This window comes from Astyanax mexicanus, chromosome 15, assembly GCF_023375975.1.
Source record: "Astyanax mexicanus isolate ESR-SI-001 chromosome 15, AstMex3_surface, whole genome shotgun sequence".
Taxonomy (NCBI): Eukaryota; Metazoa; Chordata; class Actinopteri; order Characiformes; family Acestrorhamphidae; genus Astyanax; species Astyanax mexicanus.
Genome location: NC_064422.1, coordinates 45,202,347 through 45,218,637, shown reverse-complemented (window position 1 = coordinate 45,218,637; position 16,291 = coordinate 45,202,347). Strand labels below are relative to the sequence as shown.

General features: G+C 35.3%; 1 protein-coding gene across 1 annotated transcript in view; it reads left to right on the top strand.

Moving 5' to 3' along the window:
• Positions 1–16,291, top strand: part of ca10a (carbonic anhydrase Xa) — a 388,601-nt gene that overhangs the window by 36,365 nt on the left and 335,945 nt on the right. The window contains exon 2 of the mRNA XM_049464652.1: positions 10,300–10,374. Within this exon, the coding sequence (XP_049320609.1) occupies positions 10,300–10,374 (75 nt within the window). The remainder of the gene's footprint in view (positions 1–10,299; positions 10,375–16,291) is intronic.

Below are 16,291 nucleotides of genomic sequence, written 5' to 3'. Positions count from 1 at the left end.
TTAAAACTACTTTATGAATATGAACTTGTTTTTTTTTTTCTTTGCATTATTTAAGGTCTGAAAGTTCTGCATCTTTTTTTTGTTATTTCAGCCATTTCTCATTGTTTCTGTAAATAAATGCTCTAAATGACTTTATTTTAATTTGGAATTTGAAAGAAATGTTGTCTGTAGTTTATAGAATAAAACAACAATGGACTGTGGATCATTTTTGCATTCTGCACTGTTAATTAACATCAGTGTCATTCTGAACAGATTTCACTCATTCAAACAGCATGAAAGTTTTTAAAAAGCTCAGATTTAACGCTCTACTTACTAAAAAAGGTGGGTTTTAAATGGCATTAGGCTCAAACTAAACTCTTATCTACTCTACTGAAGTATTTTAGAGCAGGGTTCCTACGGGTCCTAAAAAAAGTCTTAAAATGTCTTAAAATCTGGATCATTAAGGTCTTAAATTGTCTTAAATTTACTGTAATTATTTCATTTTTTAGATGGTGAATTTAATGCCGGTGGCACATTCTAACATACTACTTAGCAGTGATGTCAGTAACGCGTCTAATCTGACCCTTTTTTTCAGTAACGAGTAATCTAACGCGTTACTATTTACAATCCAGTAATCAGATTAAAGTTACTTATTTAAGTCACTGTGCGTTACTCTCTCTCTCTCTCCACCTCATCTCCTCCACACACACACACACACACACACCGCTCCCTTACCCATTCCCCCTCCGCTCTTCCCCAATCACACGCGTCTCGCTTTCTCCCCTGTCTCTCTCTCTCTCGCGCTCGGCGTGTCTTTAGTTTCCGCCCGTTTTCGTTTTTCGCCAGTTCTCGGGCTCCCTATCTCTTTATAAAGGCGTTTTTTTTTTGCGGCCGCGTCCCAATTCACTAGCCAGGGCAGCGGTCTGCCACAAATTTGATTGGCAGAGGAGAGCATTTAAAGATTTTACACCACACGTGATTGGAAGTTCACTGTGGGGCAGAGCGCACATACCGTAAAGACAAGAAAAGTTCCGGTGCTTTAAATGAACACTGTCAGAATTACATCCTTCTCAGTAGTTGGGTCCGGTGTGGGTCCGTATTGGACAACGTCTGGGTCCGGACCCGGACCACAGTCTGCAAATATGTGATCCCTGGTCTAGACCATATACACGGTTCTGTTTTATAAAACCACTCCTTGCTGCCCTGCAGAGAACAACAAGTTCAATGTTCAGTTTTACAGTGTTAAATAAGTCAGGTCAAAAAAGACTTTCTTTATTTTATATATTTTTTATAAAAAACAAGTATTTATGTCTAGTAAAATCAAGGAAGACCATATTTTATTTTTTATAAAAAAAAATATTTATGTTAAGTTAATTTTTTTATTTTTATTAAAAAAAAAACTTATTTTTTTAGGAAATAGTTCAACTTAATAGAGATAAATTGTTGCTGTTAAAAATGCATTTTCCAATAAAGGCAGTATTGGCAAAACTGGTTATAATGTTTATGTTAAGGCGGCGGGAGGTGGTGTCTGCAGCTGCTGAAAGTAACTAATAAAGTAATTTGTAAAGTAACTTAGTTACGTTTAAAATCAAGTAATCCATAAAGTAACTAAGTTACTTTTTAAAGGAGTAATCAGTAATCAGTAATCGGATTACTTTTTCAAAGTAACCATACCATCACTGCTACTTAGCGGCGAGTTACTGGGGATAGAAGATTAGTGGAGAGCTGGCTAACATTAGCCGTGAGCTAGCTAACGTTACTGGTTAAAGAGCTATGGTTAGCGTAGAGCTGCTAAAGTTACCAGGGAGAGAACTAGCTAGCTAACATACTAATGTTAGCGGTGAGTTAGCTACGTTAGCATTAGCGAGGAGAGAACTAGGATTAGCGGAGAGCAAACTAACATAAGCGGCAAGCTAGCTTACATGCTAACATGTACTGCATCACAGTGGAACAAGATTGAAAAAAAAAATTGATTTCAAAAGGAAATGTTAAGTTTTGATTTCCAATGCAATAAATCATTTTCTACTAAAGAAATTATAAGTATATTTTTGGACCTTAAAAAAAAACTGCGACTTGCTTTCCGATCTGTATGTAGTTCTAACAGTTCTACAAGGACCAGATAAAGACAGATTATACGTAAATCGGTGGGTGTTTCTGTTCTGTAAGGAGCTTTAAATGTAAGTAAGAGAGTTAAAAGGTTATTAAAACAACCAGAGTGTAAATATGTGATATATACGTTGAGTTAAAGTGTTTGTTTTAACTGCTAAAGCTGTAGGCTAGCTGTAGGCAGCAGCTAGCTGCGATTAGCAGTAGTGATTAGCGTTAGTGATCGGGTTAAATGTGTAAATATATCATGTTAAGTGTAAAATATGGCTGTTTGTAAGCTTAGTTTGCAGTAAATTACCCCAAACTGAAATATACATTTATTATTTAGTCTGGGGCTTGTAAAAGCTGATTTTTGTTTTAATATTATTTCATGCTGTGTTTCTTGTTTTTTGGTAATGGCTAACAGTGCTACTCTGTTTAAAACACGGACATTGTAACTGCTGAAAGAGCAGCTCTTTCTCCAGAGAATGTGGACATTCTCATCTTCTTAAAGAAAAACTTCAAAATATAAAAATAACAGTTGTTTTGTCTAGCCTCAAATATGTTAATAGTTTTGGTACCTTAAGGAGCATCTTTCTCTCAGATAAAGTTAATAATATATCTTTATTAAAGAAAAAAACTTCTCATTCTCAGGGACTGAAAAAGTCTTAAAGTCTTATTTTTCATGTTTAACTGTTATAGTAGGATAGAGTTCAGTTTGTTCTATTATTTTGTACATGACTGTTCCTGTATTTCTTTATTATTTATTTTGTTATGTTGCACATTGCTGTTTTAATAGTGCACACTGCTGCTACCAAAAAAAGCCACTAGATGGCATTACATATATATCTTAGTTAAATTATTTAAATTTGACCATTAGTGCCTAATGTGGTGTATTACAGATCACTTGTATCACTTTGCATCACTTATATAAAGCCCAACTTTTGAAATAAGATATTGTAAATTTGATGAATCAAACCAATGACTGACCATAGACTAATCTAAAACTGACATAGACCTCTCTGCTGTAAAAAAAAAAAATTGAGAATCGAATCATGACCCTTAAATTGGAAATAAAATCGAATCAAGGATTTAGAGAATCATGACAGCCCCTACAGTCTACTGTATATATGTAAAATATATATATATATATATTTTATATCATCACTCTGTAACTGTAGGGGGAGCCCACAAGCACAAAATCTCAATCCTACCTATAGTGGAGCTTCAATTGATGTGTTAAAAAGCATTAAATTTGACTTTTAAGATGGAGCAAGAACCTTGTAAAGAATATTGCAGAATCTTAGAGATATCGGGATAATATCATATCATGAGATTCCCTGTGATTCTCAGCTTTATTACACAGTAGTGTGTGTATATATATATATACGGGTATGTGGTGAAAAGTATACACAAAACTCTGACAGATACTTTGAGGAAACATCAGAGTTATGTCACAAAGTTCCCTCACAGCCTCCCTCAACATCTCAACATCATCTCAACATCTCAGACGTTCAGACGAGAGTCTGCCGATACTCTTAAGCTAAATCTGCGTTATCTTGACAGAGTCAGGCTGGCTGTCTCAGACATGATCAATTGATAGCGCACGCCTCTCTCTCTCTTTCTCTGTGTCTGCGCGTCAGCCCTGCTAATGATCGGCGCTTTAAACCGCAGGTATGGAGGCTTTGTTTTCCCCAGAGTGAGAGATGGCTTGATGTCTTTGTCTTGTCCCAGAGCTTCTCTAAAGCTCCCCTGCGTTATTAGCCCCGAACCCCTCAGGAGAGCGCGGCTGATGAATTGTTATTGCCTCTCGCACCGTGGGCTCCGCTCCGAGATGTTTCCTGACAGAACACCTGAGAGACGGAGCAGACAAATATCATTCTCTTTAATAAAAAATGTTTTTACTTGTAATACAGGCGGGGAGGTTATTCGTCATTGTCTATCTGCTGCTTGTGAAATCAATGCAGTTTCAATTGCAGGTTTTACTCGGCGCTGCTTTTGAGTTTTGCTGCAGGCTTACATAAACCAAACCCAGGCGAGGAGACGGAAGACGAGTTTCTCAGGAGCTCTAACTACAAAATCTGTGTGTATTAAAATAATCTGCGTAAATTACTTAAATAAAAAGGCCAATTTGAATAAAAAAATGCAGCTTTCAAACTTTAGGCTGTTTATTAAAGAAAATTAGAATATTACCGTATTTTTCTTACTTTAAGTCACACTTAAAATCCTTTCATTTTCCTTTTAAGTCATCAGTGAATCTTATAATCAGGTGCTCTTAAACTTCTTTATTTCAAAAAATATATATATTGCACTAAAATCAATAGTACAAAATCAAAAGTACCGTATTTTTGGCACTGTAAGTTGCACTTAAAATCCTTTAATTTTCCCCAAAAATCTTCAGAGCTCCTTATAATCCGGTGTTCCTTATGTATGAATTCTATCAGTCAGGTGTCATTAATGAGCAGTGAAGACACTGGAGCAGTATTAGCATTAGCCGCTAACCACAGTGCTAAACACTAGCTAGCTCTTTCGCTGTTTAAAGGTGAGTATTATCAGGCTGTGGTAGGGTTCCCTCAGGTCCTTAAAAAGTCTTAAAATGTCTTCAATTAAAATCTGGGTAATTAAGGTCTTAAATTGTCTTAAATTTACTTGAGCTAGCTAGCATACCAATGTTAGCAGCAAGTTAGCGAGGAGAGAACTAAGGTTAGCAGAGAGCTAGCTAACATTAGCAGCGAGCTTGCTATGTTACCGAGGAGATAACTTAGGTTAGCGGAGAGCTAGCTAACATTAGCGGCGAGCTAGCTACGTTACCAAGGAGAGAACTAAAGTTAGCGGGGAGCTAGCTACATTACCAAGGAGAGAACTTACATTATCGGCAAGCTAGCTACGTTACCATGGAGAAAACACACAAGGTTAGTTGAGAGCCCCAAAGAAGTTATGGGGTCATTTTGGGGTTTTAAATTATTTTTATTGAGGTTACAGTTTTGTTTACTTAGCTTAGCTTTACTTCACTTAGTTAACTGACTGGTGCTGTATCTACAAACATTGTATGTATGATGATATATTTTGACCGTATTGTTTCTTTTCAAATGGATATATTGTGTCAAATATCAATATGTGATGATTTAGTATATTGTATTGAAACAGGTGTTTTAAAATGACTAAAGTTAATGCTTCATTGCTCCACATGGTGGCGCTATAATCAAATCAAAAGGATTAATAAGTCTGAGGTGAAGAATATTGGTTGTTAAATTGTGTGAAAATGAAACACCAATAAATCCGTAATTTGATTATTTAGAAGTATTTTATTCTCTTTAGTAACACGGATGCTATAAAGTATCGTAGAGTAGAAAATCTCCTAAATCATGGAGATGCAGATTTCATTTTCCAGCAGGATTTGGCACCAATTGGTCTTATATAATATTCTAATTTTAAATAAGAGACACTGATTTTTGTGTTTTCATTGGCTGTAAGCTTCATAATCATCAACAATAAAATAAATAAAGGTTTAAAATAGATCACACTGTGTGTAATACAGCTATATAATATAGAGTTTCACATTTTCAACTGAATTACCAAAATAAGTAATATTTTTTTTATTTATCCTGACCAATCACAAGACTTGTCATTCCACACAGTTTTTTCCTAATCATTAAAATAAATCTTGTTTATTTCATTCCAGTACTGTGGATGGTATTTTGTATATTTTATACTGTGTTTTTCCCTAAGGACTGTTTAATTATCTTGCTTAGAATTTGCTTGGTTATTAAACATGTTACATTTTTTTGTTGTTGTTTAAATCAGTATTATTTTTTCATGCATCTGATACTCTTGATAGTATTATCAATACCACTCTGATATCAAAAGCTTTGCATGTTAAATATTTAAGCAAAACATGATTGAAGTAAAAGATTTAAAGAGGAGTTTGTTCTAAAGGGGAGGATTAAAGGCTGTTTGAAGAATTTTCACATCACTTCAATTTGTCCAGTTGAAGTCGAGCAGAGTTGAGTTTAGTTTATACAGCAGGTTTAACAGCAGAGCAGCTTTACCACAGATCCTCTGAGTGAGAAAACTGAAGAAAACTAAAGAAAAAAACTTATTTAGGGGGTTTTCACACTGACAACCTACAGGGTTTAGTCTGGACCTTCAGACGTTTCAGTTTATGGCTACTAAATGGATCAAATACCGTATATTAGTGATATACAAAAATGTATATCACTGTATTTTAAAAAATTCTGATGGTTCTTACGAGTGTTAAATGACCTTCACAGCGTTCACGAGAAGCTCAGTTTCCTCTGCTGAGAAGCGTTTGTTGGTAGCTGCACCGTTAAAATAGCAATCCACCAAAGACAGAGCTTACCTGTTCTACTCTTAAAGAGAATGATGAGCAACAGAGTGACATTATGATGGGTTTATTTTACGTTACAGCCAAAACATGCTGTAAATTTGTGCATTTTGAGCAGGGCAAGGTGTACTTTTCCCGTTGTTTTGATAGCAAAGACACACTGACGCACACTAAATCAAGCTGCATGGTGCACGATTAGTTGGTGGATCACCTTTAGATCACTAAAATAGAACTCTTGTAACTTATAGTACTGTATATTAGTGCTGGGCAGTATGGTCTAAAATGTTTATCACAGCATTTTTAATATTTTTATTTATTTATTATTATTATATATATATATATTTTTTGCATGACTGGGCTTTAATATACATTTGTAATTTACAAATACTGTATAATTTTAAAGGCCACGGCTTTAAATTAAGGCTTTGAGTTCCACGTAGTTAAACAATAGACTTAAAAAAAAGAGATATGCCAACAACTTTAACATGACTTCCTTTACAAAACTAAATATTTTAAAAAGTTCTATAAACACTATAAACGAAATATTAAAAAAAGTATTTAAAATCTCAAAATTCTCAAAAGCACAAATTAGACTATTGTACAAGTAAGACTCAAGTTTAATATCAATTTACAATATGCTATTATTAAAGCCATTAGAGGCATTACAGTATTAAAATTAGCCACAATTCCCTTCTCTCTCCAATTAACAATTACATTCAGTTCATTGTGCATTAAAATGGTCCTTCAGTCTACAGTATTAATATATTTAAACAGTGCTATAGTTGCTTTTTTATTTTACTCAGATAAAAACACTCATACAGTGAGGAAACAGCAGCAGGAGCTCCTCAGATTAGTGTAGCAAACACACAAACTTTTATTTTTTGACCTTGAAGATCTTGGGTTCTATCTTACACCCCGCCAACAGCTATATTCACTTTGCTTGTTTATCTTGGTAACAGAAAACACAGGAGCTCCACTGACTGAATACAACCTAGACAGATGTCAACTGTCAGCTGTTCATCGCTATCTTGGCAGTGCATCGCGTTCGCAGCATGCATACATCCCACATGTTATTCTACTTTTGCTAGTGTTAAATGACCTTCACAGCGTCAACCAGCAGCTCAGTTTCCTCTGCTGAGAAGAGTTTGTTGGACACAGGTCCAGGTAGCTGCACCATTACAATAGCAATCCACCAAAGTCAGAGCTCATCTGGTCTACTCTTAAAGGGAACGCCACAAAACATACTGTAGATTTGTGCGTTTTGAGTCGTTACGATAGCGAAGACACACTGACACGCACTAAATCAAGTTGTAAAGTCCACTATTGGCAGCTCACCTCTAAACCACTAGAATAGGAACTCTTGTATCTGATAGTACAAGAAATAAAAGCAATAAAGATGAAAGAACCCCCCCGTGTTCTTCATTCTTACGCTCTGTTTCTCCTCGGCTGATTTTCCGATATCTATCCTCAGTGGAGGTAGCGTTTCTGCCCCTGTGTCCACCCCCTCTGTCCTTGTGAAATTGAACTGCTCTCCTGCATTAGTCCTCGTCCTCGCTGGAAGGATTAACCCACCTCCACTTCCATTAAAAGGCTTCCTGGCCACCTCTGCCCCCGCCATTAAGCCATGTTTTTCAGGGCCACAGTTCAGGAAGTTCAGGTGTAAAAAAAAAATGCAATATCCCAAAACCTCGCCCTGTAATTCCAGGCTGTGACCCCCTTTAGTACCGGGATCTTTACCCAGTCACCTCAATTATAAACCACATCCCTATTCTAATCCGCCGCTTCTCGCAGAGTCAACCCGGCGCGCTGGAATTCATTTCCATACTAATGCAGAGGAAAAATGTGGATTTTTAAATCTGGTTTTGTTTGTTTTTCGTGTGTTTCTCTCTCTCTCCATCCCTCTCCAAGCCTTTTTCAGATTGAGGAGATTTACAGTGATGGAGAAATCACAGAAAACGGTCAATTTAGATAAAGGCTCTGGCTCTAGCCTTAATTCAAGACCAAACGCAAACTCTTTTCTTCTTTTTCTTTGCTTTACTTACCCTATACCTCAAGTATAAACCTAACAATAAAACATACCCTTCAACCCAAACCTTAAAAGTTAATGTAACAAAAAAAATGACATGTATCTATAACCTCGATAACAGAGAAAAGCAGGAAAACATCACTGTAGCAACACAGTTTTCTCAATTCTTCTTCAAGTACAAATCTGGTTTTGTTTGTTGTTCGCCTGTTTCTTCCTTGGTTGCTCTTCACATTTTAGACTCAAGTTTTCTATGTTAACTATGGAGTTTTTATAACCAAAGCGCTCATATTTTTCCTCCTCTTTAACTCGAAATCTTTCAATAAACAGTGATAATGGAACTGTGGTATAATTGCAATAATATACTTGAGGTTCGTGCTATAACGTGTAATAATGGCACCGAACATCAGCACAGCTGTGCCAATATTACACGTTATAGCACGAACCTCGAGTGTATTATTAATTAAGTAACCTCCAACCCAAACCTAAAATTAACGTATACCTAAATTTGTAGGGCAACACAGTTTTCTCAATTCTTCTTCAAGTACAAATCTGGTTTGTTTGTTTTTCGTGTTTTTCTCTCTCAGTTGCTCTCCACACTTTTTTTTATTGAGGTGATTTTAGTGTTGGAAAAATAGTCAGAAGATTGGTCAGTTTAGATAAAGACTCTGCCATTATTTGCTTTACAGCTCAGCCAAGTCAACCCAAAATTCACGAGGGATAAACTTAGCTTACACCTCGAGTATAAACCTCAACATAACCTTCCCTTTAACCCAAACCTAAAATTAATGTAAACCTCAAAATAAAGAACCTAAAGTACAATGACTAAATTATTATATGTATATATATATATATTTTGCTATAAGCTCCATAACAAAGAAAAGCTAGACAACAGCACTGTAGCAACACAATTTTCTCAATTCTTCTTCAAGTACAAATCTGGTTTTGTTTGTTCTACATGTGTTCCTCTCTCTGCCCCTCTCAACATGACAGGATGTAGTAAAGTTCTTTAGTGTCTCACTAAACTGCAGTGTAAAACTGAAACTAAACGGATCATATACAGTATATGCAATTTTACAAACACACAAAACTTGGTTTTGAACTTAATAGATCTTGAGTTCTATCTTACACCTCGTCAACAGTCGTTTAAATAGCAGCAAAGCTTCTGAATATTTCTATACTGATGGACGTGGTGGTCTGGAAATTAGGTGTGTTCATTTTCTATTGCTATCTTGGCAACAAAAAACACCGGTGCTCCACTGACTGATTTAAACAACAATCAGAAGTCCATGGCTATTCAAACACAAAATGCAACAACTATAAGCTCTATAACAGAGAAAAGCAGGAAGACAGCACTGTAGCAACATCGTTTTCTCGATTCTTCTTCAAGCACAAATCTGGTTTTGTTTGTTGTTCATCGGTTTCTCCCTTGGTTTCTTCTCACACTTTTTTAGACTAAGGAGATTGCAGTGAGAAAGAAATCAGCAAGACTGCTCAATTTAAAGGCCTGGCACTAACTGATTTCTTTTTCTTTGCTTTACAGCTGAGCCAAGCGTACCCAAAATTAATTTAACCTACAGCTGAAGTATAAACCTAAACATAACCTCAAGTTACCGTATACCTTAATGTATGGGGCAACACCATTTTCTCAATTCTTCTTCGAGTGCTTATCTGGTTTTGATTGTTCTTAATGTGTTTCTCTCTCTCTCCATCCCTCCCCACATTTTTTTAGATTGTGGAGATTGCAGTAATAGAGAAATCAGTGATAGTGGTCAATTTAGATAAACGGTCTGGCACTAGTGAAATGCAGTAATTTGTCCTGAATCAAGATCAAATACTAACCGTTTTCTTATTTTTTGCTTTACAGCTCAGCCAAGTCCTCCCAAAATTCACGAGGGATGGTGGGCGTACAAGGAGGTCGTGCAGGGGAGCTTTGTTCCAGGTAATGCTGATTAATACATTTATGCGTTCTGACTTTTAAGTGTTAAGTGTAATTTTTAGCGTATCATTTTTCAAGTTTATGCCTAAAAGCCAGAGTTACACTACAAAGCAAAATTTGGGACTTGTATTATCTTGTGTTGCTGCTTTGAGTAAGAATTACCTGTATTGAACAGTTGAGACACATGAATGGTACATCTTTCCTATTGGCTTCTGGCATCAACTATTTGCATAATAATGGGCCTGTCTCCCAACCGTCACTCACCATCAGTGTGTAGTTTTTCCCATCAGGGCTTTCTTCCCCTGGGTATTTAATCATATATTATTAATGGTTGACTGCTTATCCACGGTGTTGTAGGCTGTAAGAACAAGTTGCCATGTTCTTTACTGCAAACTGTGACTTCATGCTGTCTGAGATTCTGATTCTGTAGTATAATTCTGCTGGATTAATTTTGCTTTTAAGTATTTTTTGTAACCTGTAAGAAGGAGTTCATGCTAAAATGAACTCACAGTGAGAGTTGGTATTTATGTGTTATAAAAAGATTATAAAAAGGACAGTTTTAACACTAGAAAATGTGCACATGTCTGAATTTGTCCCATCAATAGCTAATTCAGTTTAATGTGATATTAAACTGTATTTTTTTATTGTTCACTTTTACACAACTTTCATAAATACAAATTGGGTGTATCTGTATAGACAGCTGTACACATGCATTTTTTGACAAGCTGAGAGATTTTACATCTATATTTCTCAACTTACGCAGTGTTACACAGTTCTGAAGAGAGGTATATTGCAACTCTCCCATAGTTACATAGTTAGGGTAGATTTGCTATGTATTTTGTGCTTTAAATTAAATTATTTTTGAAAATTTCCAAGCTTTCTAACTACATAGGTCTGTACTATATTGAAAAACTGTTGACACAACAATATTATGTTGTTCTGCTATGTATTTTTCAATACAAAATCTATATTTGACAGGTAGTTTTTAGCTATTTACTCGCAGTACTTTTTACTTTTCATGCACAAATGGGTTTATACATTTTCAGCTACCACCTTAAGAAGTTGGCTTTTTATTGGGGAGATTCCTATTTACATTTTCAGTCTACCTTAAATGATTTAGCAGCTACGCTCTGGTGGTAGTTCATGTCCCATACTGCTGCACTATTTAAAGCTGAATAAGAATATATGAACATATGAAAGCTAACATATGCTGTATATGTATGTGCTGCATATTTAATGTTAATTTAATATAAATAAATATAACATTTTTTATTTTATAATTTTCTCATTTTTCATGATGTGTCTAGCGAAAGCTGGTTATATCTGCTCAGTATCATTTGTTTTATTTTAATCTTGGATATATAGACCATGTTTTATTAATATTGTGACATATTGAATCATGGATTTCTGTTGATTTCTGTCAGATTTTGAAATATATCAGTTAGATCAGATCAATATACCAATGTTTTATCGTATTAAGTGTTATGATGAATTTGTCAGTATGATGAATTGTTAGGATATATCATGGATTTGATCAGTGCTTAGCAACTGACAAACATATTTCATTACAGAACGTGTTTATTCTTTATTACTGTATTTTTCGCACTATAAGGAGTACTTAAAATACTTTAATTTTCCCAAAAATCATCAGTACACCTTATAATCCGGTGCTCCTTATGTATAAATTTTACCAGTCAGGTATTAAGGAGCAGTAAAGCCACTCATAACGCTGAAGTGCAGCATTACAAGGGTGAGTTTTCAGTGAAGTTTCTCCAGCACTAAGGCTGGAGCAGTATTAGGACTAGGCGCTAACTGAAGCGCTAGCCCTTTTGTCATTCAGAGGGGGATATTATCGCCCTGTAGCCTGCTGCTAACCCCAGATAGCGATGCTAACCCCAGGTAGCACTGTTAACGCTAAGATTTAGCTCTTTCACCGTTCAGCAGTGAGTATATCGCTCTGTAGCTTGTGCATTTACGGTATTAAAACAAGCTACCTGGAACAAACCGCTAGCTAATAGCATTCTGGCTTACTAGAACACTCAGGGTTCCCCAGTGTAGCGCTGTCGGGCGGCATTTACTAGCACTAACTGTGGCTAGCATTAGCGGTTAGCTGCTATTGCTAATGCTGCTGCACCTAGCCTTAGTGGAAATCTGGAAATCTAAGCTTACTGTAAATAAACGTGAGCTTTTTGCTCACCCAAATAAACAGTTTTCAGGAGAGAAATCTGTGTAGACTAACATCCAGCACTCGATTAACTTTAAAAGAATATGTTTTTTTTAAAGAATTTAGTTTTTAATTAGTTAAGTAAAGCTAAGCTTTGACACCATGAGTCTTGCTGAATTAGAAGGAAAACATGGCGGCACCCCTGTTCCTTAGTAGTGTCACTTAAAATCCAGTGGGCCTTATAGTGCAAAAAATAATAAAATAACAATAAAAATTGTGTTTAATTCAATTGAATGTGTTAATTAAATATGTGTTTTGTACTGTAAACATGCAGTGGGAGGTGACGGCTTGCAGAGTTAGCAGCTGTAATATATTATCAGGAGTAGGTTATGCTTTACTGTCTTAAACAAAAGCTAAAATAAAGTCTCAGATTCAGGAAATGGGTTAATTGTGCAGGTTACAGTGCTGTTACCTCATTTATCATGTGATATTATTTGTGGGAAGTGCTGAGGCTGCTGGAGGCTGCAGGTGCTTCATGCCTGTAACTCATACCTGGAATCACAGTTTGGTTTAGGGACCTTGGGGCAGTTACTGGCTCTATAAAGTGCAGGAGCTGCAGTGAAAATGATGGATTTTATGTGGACTTCATGGTTCCTGAGCAAAAGTGAAATGTCTCAGAAATAGAGGAAACGTGGAATGATTTAGTGACGTGTCTGATCGCCTTGTACGTGAAACTTCCTCCTTTATTTTTAATATATACTGTGGTGTGAAAACGTTTTTGCCCCCTCGTGATTTCTTATTTTTTGCATGTTTATCACTCTTAAATGTTGGTAGGTCATGGGCGCTTAACTGAGGCAAGTAAGGCCTGCAGTTCTTTAAATGTTGTTCTGAGATCTTTGGTGACCTCATGGATGAGTTGTCACTGCCCTTTTGGAGTAGTTTTGGTAAGCGCCAAAGCTTTAGAAATGACTTTTTAACATTTTCCAGACTGATAGATGATCAATAGCTTTCTTTATAATTTGTTCCTGAATTTATTTGGATATTGGTTTGATGTCTAGCTTTTTTGAGTATATTTTGATCTACTTGACTTTGTCAGGCAGGTCTTATTTAAGTGATTTCTTGATGTGTGGGCGGGGCTGATGTCACTGACTTTTTTTTTGTAAGATTTTCAGAGAGGATAGCCATCAACGAAATTTCATAAACGTATTATATTAATTGTTCCTACTTGAAATGAATAATCACCATAATTACATTATTAATCCTATCTGTTTTTGATTGTATTATTAATAAAAACAAAAATAAATAGTTTATTTTGTGATCTTCAGTTAGTCCATTCATTTTTGATGTTTAACATGATATTGTTTAAGTATCAAGGCAGAATTCTTATCTGCCTTAGTAGATAAGTCATTAAGTCATAATTGAGGTGTTGTGACGACAATATTACCAATAAGAATCAATTTAATTGCTCTGAAAAAAAAAATGAAGAGAGCACTTCAGTTTCTGAATCAGTTTCTCTGATTTTACTATTTATAGGTTTATGTTTGAGTAAAATGAACATTGTTGTTTTATTCTATAAACTACAGACAACATTTCTCCCAAATTCCAAATAAAAATATTCTCATTTAGAGCATTTATTTACAGGAAATGAGAAATGTCTGAAAAAACAAAAAAGATGCAGAACTTTCAGACCTGAAATAATGCAAAGAAAACAAGTTCATATTCATAAAGTTTTAAGAGTTCAGAAATAATCAATATTTGGTGGAATAATCCTGGTGGTTTTTAATCACAGTTTTTTTTTTCATGCATCTTGGCATCATGTTATCCTCCACCAGTCTTACACACTGCTTTTTGACAACTTTATGCTGCTTTACTCCTGGTGCAAAAATTCAAGCAGTTCAGTTTGGTGGTTTGATGGTTTGTGATCATCCATCTTCCTCTTGATTATATTCCAGAGGTTTTAAATTTGGTAAAATCAAAGAAACTTATATTTTTTAAGTGCTCTCTTATAGTATTGCATATAGCATATATTATATAGCATTAAATATAGGTAGTATAGCTGTATACCTGTATCTGTAAACATCTGTTCTAAAAATGTTGCTGATATCAAATGTAAAATGCTAATATATTAAAACCTGGAAAATCTCAGATTAGCTCAAATTAGTATAAAACTGTATATATTTTTATTCTCTTGTATTATTGTGAAATCTATTCATCACAAAATGTTTATTCATTATGTTTAATCATGTTTTATCATGTAATTAGCATTAACACCTGTGCAGCTATCTATAAATACTAAATACTTTCTTATACACATGGATGCACAGATGGGCCTATTAGCTGTTATTCACATACAAATATAGTCAGTTAACCAGCACAGGAAATATATTTTATTATATATGTGTGGATCAAATGATCATAATTTGAGAAAACTGTAAATAGAGTCTTATTCGTCTGAAGTCAGCATTTCTCTTTCTCAGGTTCTGGTTTCTCTGCTGATAAAACTATAAAATACATAAAATAAGCATAAAATACAGATTTATATCTGTTCTCACATATATTATAGGCTCTTATTAGCATTTAGCACCTTGTCTTTCTGTGTTTTGGCAGAAGTTTAATTAATAATCAGGCGGAGTGAGACATATGGAGCGTAGGCGTTGGGTGGGTATAGAGCGCTAATTCTACACAGGTGAAAAAACGTAGATTAGTGAAGTTATACAGGCATGCCAGAAGTCATGGGATATATGTATATGTATGTATGGAATTGATTATGAAGTGTTACCTCATGAGACAGCTTGGTATCGCAGATAATTGTTGAAATATAAATAGTAAAGTCATGAAGTTTCATCTTATCTTATTTGAGAGGTTGAACTCATATTGGTTGGCCAATGTGCTCATAGCAAGGCTCCTTGGATTATCAGACCAATTTTAAGCTTGATTTAAGGAGCGTGTCAGTGTGTCTTTGCTATCGTAACGACAGGAAAAGTACACCAACACAGTATAAATAATCCAATCAGAGTGTCACTTGCTCATCATTTCTTTTAAGAGCCAGGTGAGATCTGTTTTTCTGACTTTGGCGGATTGCTATTTTAACGGTGCAGCTGCCTGCAAACTGAGCTGCTTGTTCACGCTGTGAGGTCATTTAACATTGGCAAAGGAAATTTTCAGATATTTTCATTAGCACTGTTGCTATTTAAACGTTGCAGAAGGAAGGACTGAAAATAGGCTGTTCGTAGGGTGTAAGATAGCGATGAGCATCATGATTTGTTGACTTGTGAAAATTGTAGAGTGCACTCTTGCACAAACAATTTTACAACATTGCCTTTTTTGTTTGTTTGTACACATTTATATTATCATCATATTTGTAAGGTTGAACTCAGGCCAATGTGCTCATAGCAAGGCTCCTTGGATTATCAGACCTATTTTGAGCTTGATTTAAGGAGCGTGTCAGTGTGTCTTTGCTATCGTAACTACAGGAAAAGTACACCAATACAGTACCAATAATCCAATCAGAGTGTCACTTGCTCATCATTTCTTTTAAGAGCCAGGTGAGATCTGTTTTTCTGACTTTGGCGGATTGCTATTTTAACGGTGCAGCTGCCTGCAAACTGAGCTGCTTGTTCACAGCATAATAATGCAATTTCATCGTTTTAAAGGGCAATAGACTTTTTTAATAATTAAGCATCTTTAGACTTATTTAGAATATATATGTATAACATAAATAACACATAATAAACAGTAAAACCATGTTTTTTAAAC